Source organism: Humulus lupulus, chromosome 3 (genome assembly GCF_963169125.1).
Source record: "Humulus lupulus chromosome 3, drHumLupu1.1, whole genome shotgun sequence".
Taxonomy (NCBI): domain Eukaryota; kingdom Viridiplantae; phylum Streptophyta; class Magnoliopsida; order Rosales; family Cannabaceae; genus Humulus; species Humulus lupulus.
In genome coordinates, this window is record NC_084795.1 from 247,977,280 (window position 1) to 247,986,370 (window position 9,091).

At 39.1% G+C, this 9,091-nt stretch overlaps 1 protein-coding gene across 1 annotated transcript; it reads right to left on the minus strand.

The window, feature by feature from the left end:
• Positions 1-567: 567 nt before the first annotated feature.
• Positions 568-2,921, minus strand: LOC133823551 (fra a 1-associated protein). Its single transcript, XM_062256384.1, has 2 exons — positions 2,594-2,921; positions 568-1,223 (listed from the first exon to the last, which is right to left on the minus strand). The coding sequence occupies exons 1-2, from the start codon at positions 2,809-2,811 to the stop codon at positions 809-811; spliced, it is 633 nt and encodes a 210-aa protein (XP_062112368.1). The 5' UTR covers positions 2,812-2,921; the 3' UTR covers positions 568-808.
• Between the last annotated feature and the right edge of the window lie 6,170 nt (positions 2,922-9,091).

The following is a 9,091-nucleotide window of genomic DNA, read 5'->3' on the forward strand; positions in this document are numbered from 1 at the left end:
ACTCAATTTGTATCCTTACTTGTAACAAAAAAATAAAAAAAACCTAATTACACAATCTCATCCAAAAAGTAGTTTTGAAACAATACTTTCTTTAGCTTTTGCACTTTCAATTTAAAAAACTAGATAATCGACCATTAATAATCAACTCCATTGGTGGGTAAGATTATTGGCTTAGGTCTTTGATTTTGAGTTAGGTCTAAGTAGTGGTGTGTCATCATATTCTTTGGTTGGCAAGAAAGAATTTTAAAACGTGCACACTACCCATTATTCTTCACTTCTATAAGTTCAATCAAAGAAAAACGAGGCATTCCACTAAGTCACAAAAGAACCCTCCAAAAAAACATGGCATTGACCCAATAACCCTAGTTTAAATAACTTTCGATTAGAAATTCATAAAATTGTGTCACATGTATGATGTAACCAACGAGCTCCAAGCAGCAAAGTCAAACATCCCATAATAATATGAAAATAAGTTCAGATTGTACTTTGCACTCTTTTTGGGGATTAGATAATAACAAACGCTTTTTGCAAAAGAAAACGTAACAACAAACACGGTTCTTTCACATATACTTTCAACATGAAAATTATACTATATTTGAATTAAATTTCACAACGTAGTCAACAAAGCTCATCTCATTCTTGAACCAACATAATAAAAATTATTATTATAAATATATAAGAGCTATGGTGGAGCACTTCAGAGGAACAAAATCTAGAGAGACTATTTTGGATTCGCTTATGTACTTTTTCTAAGAAGAGATAAATCCCTTGTACAAACTGGCAGAAACCAGTATGGTTTATCTTCAGTTCAAACATCTCTTGTTAACCCAGAAAGATCTATATCTCCCGATTTATGGTTGCTTCGCCCTTCTCCCTTCTGGGGATTGCTCTCGATGGGTACCCCACCATGCTTAGATGCAGATGAAGAATCCCCATCAAAGATGCGTGGATCCCTAAATGCGCTAAAGAAGCCATCCCTCAAATCCTCAGCGGCTTCAAAGAAACGACCAATACTACCAAACAAGTTCCGTTCGAATGTGTCAATATCATCCCGTAGCCCTGGAAAGTTAAAGTGTCGTCCAATTGAATTAATGTCATTGCGTAGACCAGGGAAGTCCAATGATCCCTGCTCTGATGACCCTAAGGGGAAAGACCCTCTGAGCACTCGGTCTGTAACATCGTCTTCAGTGTACTCCTTGTTTGATTGCACAATTTCAACAGGCCTAAGAGAAAGCAAAGCAAGTGTGAAAACAGATTCATCCACAGAAATGCTTTATCTCGTAAACCTATAAAGATTCATCCAATGTTTAAAGGTTGTTGACAATCATACAAACGATGGAAAAAAAATGATCGATTAAGATCTAAAAAAACAGCTCATTCAACCAAGATGCTTCAAACGTCTGGTAATAAAAATATCAATAAAATTTTCTAAAGGAAGTTAAATTCATTTTACATACCATGCCAGCTCAAATAATTCCAGATTGGGGATTGGTTATGATTTGTTAACAAAAACTTTGTAAAATCTCTATAGAAGTAGTCCTGTAACAATCCAAAACATCCGAAAGAGAGCTCTTGATATCCATCCTTCTGCTACTTAGGCTCAAGGGGTATGCATCGAATTCTCTCTAAACACACCCGACTTGAAGCTTAAAACAAAAAGTTCAGATATTATAAACTCCCTTAACTAAAGACTGCCATCCTCGTCTGTAGAATGTATGAGAACCAAATACTTTCCAATAAGATTCACTATAAGAAAAGCTAAATCATGGGACGCCTCAAAACTCCAGATTTTGTAAGTGGAAACAAGCTGAGTAAGTAATTTTCTGGGTGATTAAATCAGTTTGAGTACCAAAATTTGTGAGCATAGATTCATGGAGATAAGGCTTCTGTTATAAAAGAATTCACTTACTGGTTTACCATTTTCTTTGATTCTTTCCAGCAGAGGATATCAGTAAGTATTCATTTCTCTTGTTTTTAATTTTCTTTTTCAATGGTTTTTATCTCCATTATTCAAAGCACACGTATAACACTCGGAAACATACACAACAGTATGAAAACTTATTCGCTCCATTCCAGTACGCAAAAATTAACTACTCCCTTCCCTTTAGACAATTCCAAATAAAGATGTCACTAAATATTTATAATAAAGATAAAATTCGTAGCATTCATGTCCCAATCAATCACCTAAACATCCAATTAACCCTTAATCTAATCTGCTATATAAGCCCCCTGAAGTTTAACCATCAATTCTAGTGTACAATCTTAACCCCCAAAACCTTAAAGGTGATCTATTTAATATAATATTTGAATACTCGTCGTATAATGTTATGCACGGTTAAAGATTGTATCTATTATAGCAGTGTTCCTATAACAAGTTCATTAACTCCTAACTAACCATAGAACTGGTGGGGAAAAAAATAATACCAAATAATCCTTCTCTCAGTCAGAAGCTCAAACCCCCCCTCCCCCCTCTTTTTAATTTTTTTTTTCCAGTATATAGAATTGTAAAACCCTAATATTCATATAAATAAAAGCATAGCAAACCAAAATTCCACGGATGAATTCGAAAAGCAAACAGAGAATGATAGAATACCTCCCAACGCAATCCCTAAGGAGTTGTTCGGTCTTCTCGCACTTCCTGACGAACTTTCCAGGCTCGACCTCCTCCGTCATGCACTGCGAGCTGACGACCCTCCTGGTGGTGCAGCGATCACCGTCCGCCCTAGGGATAGGGTTTTGAAATCTCGCAATGTCCCCCGCCGGCGGTGATTCCAAGTCTCCTGGTTCATCATCCCTCCAAACCCACCCCATTCTCGTATTTTGCAACAGAAATCGCCAAGGCCAAGCTTTGTGTATGTATGTATGTATTTGTGTGTATCGAACTATCGATATATCTGCGTTGAGACTTTGAGAGAGGGTGATTACTTGGTCCCTACGCTGTCGAATATTAAAATCTCTACTCTCCAATATTTCTCCGTTAATTACTATTAGGGCTGATTAGGACGTGAGGTGACGGTGATCTTATTAATCAATTTCATATTAATTTTTTAAAAAAATAATTTTAACATTATTTAAAATCAGAAAAAATAATTAAAAATATGTTTTAAATTACAAAAATTAAAATTTATCAAAAAAAATATAAAAATTAATTTAAAAGTATTTACGGACACACCCCTCGCCAGTTGAGCTAAAAATAATACTAATGTGATCTGCTATTCAAAGTGATCATTTTAATATGTGGAAAACATATATTTTTTAGCCATTATCAGAGAAGCTGACCAAAATCAAAAACTATCTTTTAGTTTCTTTTATAGTTTAATAATAAACAAGCAACTAAATTTAAACTTAAACAAAATTCAATATACCAACCAACTTCATAGCTTACTATAAAATATTTTGTTATTTTATATTTAAAAGTTACCAAATAGTATTCTAGTATAAATTTATTTTATAAAGCAAATTTGGATAAATTTCTACAAAAAACTTATAAGTTAACCAAATGGTATCTTAAACATCATAAAATCAATAACATTACTAATAAGATTAACTATACTAACTTTACTAATAAGCTATATGTTCAGCTCTTAAATTTTATTGTAACTTATTAGTTTCTTAAATAGGTTTGAAGATAACGTAAAAGTTGTTAAAAAAAAAAGTAACATAAAAGTATCTTAAATAACAAGAAAACACAATATAACATTGTTGTCTGTATTTTCACCTACCGACACGTAGCAACTCACAGTAACCGGCTCGGACGTTCGTAGACATCTTCGGGGTATGTTACCCCCCGATGTCTCTCTTCTGGAGGAGGATTCTTCCAGGTGAGGCCACCTGTCTGTGCCAGTTGGTAGACCGTGAGTACCTTAAAAGGTAAATTACCCTCTGAGGTTTGCCTTCAGAGTTGGAGGTTTTCCAGGTGAAGAAACAACAACAATGGCTTTCTTTCCTCAGTCGTCCCCCAGGTCTGAGGTTCTGGTTCTCAGACCTAAGATAGGCACCAGGTGTCAGCCAATGCAGTTTTGCAGTGCCAGAGGATCGTCTGACAACCCTTTTGGCGATCTGTCCGTAGTGTTATCAAGTATACGACTTGACAATTCGCACTCCCACTATGTTGTTTGAGATGGAGATACGTACATCACGCCCTCACAGTACCTGGGGCATGTTCCCCATAAAGTACGTACCTTTCTGCAATGGGCCCCGCAGACCTCGCCTTGGCCATGGTCTCTATTCAATGCAACCCAATGCATTGAATTGGTATTAATCCCCCAATACCGAGAATAATGTGTATTAATTACAAATGATTAGTATTAATGACCCCTGCCTCTATAAATAGGGCGGGGAGTCTCATTGTAAGGGGTTTGGTTATTTAGAGAGAAAAACACCTTGTACTGAGAGCAATCTAAACGCTGCCTGAGAATACACCATTGGAGCTTACATCAACTAGCTTCCAATCCTCTTAATACCAGAGTGTTGACTGATGATTTTGCCAACGACACGGAGTCACCAAAACGATAAAGATTTATAAGCTGAAAGCAAGAACTAAACAATACAAAGATTTATAGTGGTTCGGCCCCAGATATTGGTAATGACTTACGTCCACTTAGTGTTTTTATTGATGTACTTTGAAACCTGCGATCAGCAAACTAGGGTTCACTGAGTTTCACAAGCTCCAAAAAAGGATACAAAAGTTGTGCATAAAAAACACTAGTTCTCTTTGAATACAAATTATTGCCTATCCTTAAATGAGTCCCACGAATCCTATTTATAGGCTCAAGGATGCACATATGGGCCGTGTTTAAACTTTGTTACAAGCGCATTTTAATAATAATAGAAATCATAATCTTTACACATAAATAGGGTCAAATATCTTTAAAATATCTGACTTATAACTATATTTGAACTCTGGCTTCGTACTACGATCAGACTTGGTCACATATGCTAGTATATCTTCTGTCGTACTTTTCAACATCTTTCTTGAATCCATCGAGCAGCTTATACTCTGGTCGTTAGTCAACTAGACTGTCATCACTAAATAGTCACGTGCTACCCACGTGCACACCGATTGTGCCATGTCAGCAAGTAAGTATTTTTCACGGTAAACACAAAGACTCGTGGACTAGAGCTCTTTTATAGCGTGAACCACTTAGCCTATTAATGACACCTAGATGCACATTTATAACCAAATGACTCGTTTAGCGAGTTAAGCACTGTTTAAAGTCCACAGTAATGGTCTTGGAGTCACTAGGGCGTTACAACTTGGCATAGGCATCAGAACGTGCCAAGGTTTAAGGTTCCTGTAGATTGACTAGGCATGTACACTCACCACTGAAGACAAGCTCGACTCATGGTTTGGTAACTATTTATGTGGTTATGTGTTTAACTGCTTAAATATAATATAAATGCTTTACCTGCTTACATGAGATATATTGATAAGTCTAGGCCTTGACTACTGCATCATAAGCAAGAACGTGCTTATTAGTCCTGATATTGCTAGAACATGCTTATTTGCATTGTTATCTGACAATGGTTAATTGCTAAATGCTAAATGCTATGATTATGAATCAACATGTTTATTGATATGATTGTGGAACATGGGTGATATCTTCTTGTTCTTGTTCCGTGAGGCAGCAAGAGGTTTAATTATTACTGCCTAACTGGCCGTATTGATTGTTTCAGCATAGTATAAGCTGTAGTTATGCTTCCAAGAATGACGGATTCATCAGTTGGCCAGGAAGATCAGGGCCAGAACAACAGACAGGGTCAAGAGAATGACCAGAATCAGATTCCACAATCATTTCTTGAAAACTGGCAACAGTTGTTTGTTGACTTACATGCCAGAGTATTGAGGTAGGAAGAAGAAATTTGCCTCCTGAGACAACAACAGGTTCCTGCAGGGAACATTTTGCCAGAGGCACCAGCTATAGCGGTGCCAACAGTTGAGCAGCTGCCAGAAGTTGAAAGTAAATGGGAACCTCTTTATGAAAGGTTCAAGAAACAGCACCCTCCAGTCTTTGAGGGTAGTGCAGATCCAGCTAAGGCAGAGTAGTGGATGAGCATGATTAGCACCATCCTTGACTTTATGAGGGTGTCTGGTAATGAGAGGGTGGCCTGTACCACATATATGTTTCGGGAGGATGCCCAAATTTGGTGGGAAGTGATATCCCAGACCAGAAATGTCAATGCCCTGAGCTGGGAAAAGTTTCAGACTCTGTTCAACGAAAAGTATTACAATGATGCCATCAGGGATGCAAAGGCTGAAGAGTTCGACATATTACTTCAGGGGAGTCTATCAGTGACTGAAAATGCTCTGAAGTTTGATAGATTGGCAAAGTTTTCCATGGAGCTGGTGCCCGCTGATGGGATCAAAAGGGAGAGGTTTCTCTAGGGGCTACAGCCTAGAATAGCCCGGGATGTTCGCATTACCACTATGGTTGGAGTTACTACCTATGCACAGATGATTAAGAAGGCGCTCACAGCTAAGAGCGTAGAGAACAAGATCTGGTGGGACAATGTAGCCAGAAGAAAGTTTAGGAGGACAGGACCTCCATTTGGGGGTTCAGGTAGGGGCGGAGGCCCCAGTGATCAGAAAAGGAAGGCTCCTGATACCTTCCCAGCTCCAGGCCCTAACAGGCGACCGCATGGTATTTCAATGGGCCGCCAGAGTAGCAGTGAGGCTTGGAGAACTTATCTAGAGTGCCCTAGGTGCAAGAGATGCCATTTGGGGGAGTGCAGGGCAAAGGCTTGCTTCTTATGTGGGGCAGTGGGACATTTCAAGAAAGATTTCCCAAAAGCAAGGAAGGAAGAACCCATGAAGGTAGATAGCTTGGCCCCAGCTCGAGTGTTCGCATTGACTCAGGAAAAAGCTGAGGCTTCACCTTCAGTAGTTACAGGTCAATTTTTTAGTGCTAGAACCCCATATACTGTTTTGATTGATTCTGGTGCTACACATTCTTTTGTTTCTAGTAGAATTATTGATAGATTGTGTAGACCATGTGATTATTATGCTGTGGGGTTCGGGACCTTATTACCCATTGGGGAGTTAGTAGTATCCAGGAGATAGGTTAGATCACTGCCAGTGACAGTAGAAGGCAGAGAGTTGTAAGTTGATTTGATTGAGTTAGTTATGACTGACTTTGATATGATTCTGGGTATGGATTGGTTAGTGAAGTATGGGCCAACCATAAATTGCAGAAGGAAGATGGTAACCTTTGAGCCTGAAGGTGAAGATCCTTTTGTGTTTGTTGGCACTGTGCATGGACCTCGCATACCTATGATATCTGTTATGAGGGCTAGAGATCTATTGCAAGGAGGTTGCATAGGATTCTTAGCCAGTGTGGTTGATACCACTCAAGTCATGCTAGTGAGACCAGAGGAAACCAAACTGGTCTGTGAGTTTCTGGATGTGTTTCCAGAAGATTTACCAGGGTTGCCACCACATAGAGAGATTTAATTTGTGATAAAACTTGCGCTAGGGACGAAGCCAGTGTCTAGAGCACCATACATAATGGCTCTAGCATAATTAAAAGAATTGAAAGTACATGTGCAGGAGCTGTTAGATTTGGGTTTTATCATACCTAGTTTCTCATCTTGGGGTGCACCAGTTCTGTTTGTGAAGAAGAAAGATGGTTCTCTGAGGATGTGTATTGATTACAGAGAGATGAATAAGTTAACAACTAAGAACAAGTATCCTCTGCCAAGGATAGATGATTTGTTTGATCAATTGCAAGGTAAAAGGGTATTCTCAAAGATAGACCTTAGATCTAGTTATCATCAGCTAAGGATCAAGGAGGGAGATATACCGAAGACTACTTTTCGCACTAGATATGGGCATTATGAGTTCTTAGTTATGTCTTTTGGATTGACTAATGCCCCAGCTGCTTTCATGGATTTGATGAACAATGTGTTCAAGGATTGTTTGGACCAGTTTGTGATCGTCTTCATCGATGATATTCTGGTTTATTCTCAGTCAGAGTCAGAACATGAGAAACATCTGAGGTTGGTTCTACAAAGATTGAGGGAACACAGGTTGTTTGAAAAATTCAAGAAATGTGAGTTCTGGTTATCTTAGGTAACTTTCCTTGGGCACATTGTCAGTAAGGAGGGGATTAAAGTAGATCCAGCCGAGATTGAGGTGGTCAGAGATTGGCCAAGGCCAAAGAATGCTTCAGAGGTTAGGAGTTTTCTTGGGTTGGCAGGTTATTACAGATGTTTCATGGAAGGGTTCTCTAAGATTGCTACTTCATTGACTGAGCTAACACGCAAGAATCAGAGGTTTGTGTGATCAATCAGGTGTGAGAACAGTTTCCAGGAACTGAAGTAGAGGTTGATTACAGCTCCGATTCTTAGTCTTCCTACAGATCATGAGAAGTTTGTGATATACTGTGATGCCTCACATTAGGGTTTGGGTTGTGTTTTGATGCAGTCAGGAAAGGTGATTGCTTATGCCTCACGTCAGCTGAAGGAGTATGAACAGAGATATCCCACTCATGATTTAGAGTTGGCGGCTGTGGTCTTTGCATTAAAGGTATGGAGGCATTATCTTTATGGGGAGAAGTGTGAGATTTATACTGACCACAAGAGCCTAAAGTACTTCTTCACACAGAAAGATCTTAACATGAGACAAAGACGTTGGCTAGAGTTAGTAAAAGATTATGATTGTGAGATTTTGTATTGTAACGCCCCACGTCACTATGGCTGCTTCCTGGAATGACGACTGGCCCTACAAACCAACACGAGTCTTTCCAGTGTACTTTTTCCTCACTCACACGCTTCCTGGGAAAACTTCCCAGGAGGTCACCCATCTTGAGATTACTCCATGTCAAGCACACTTAACTTTGGAGTTCTCAAGTAATGGGCCATTGAAAAGAAGATGCATCTTGTTGGCATAGGTAGTACCCATCAATCCATTTAAGCCCTCTTCAACTGTGTAGTCCCATACCTACACAGTCTTAGAATCATTAGACTTGACCTTCCCCAAGCAGTGTGGGATTGCACAGCTTTACCCGGTCTTTCCCCTTACGGATCACGAGATACTAACTGTCACAATCACCCACCTTAGAGGTCCGACGTCCCCGTCGGCCACACTTCCGGC

Bases quoted from the DNA above. Each gene is read 5' to 3' on its own strand.
- LOC133823551 (XM_062256384.1), bottom strand. From the start codon at position 2,811: ATGGGGTGGGTTTGGAGGGATGATGAACCAGGAGACTTGGAATCACCG. The intron at 1,224-2,593 runs GTATTCTATCAT...GCTTTCTCTTAG, and splicing joins CTTAGGGATTGCGTTGGGAG to GCCTGTTGAAATTGTGCAAT.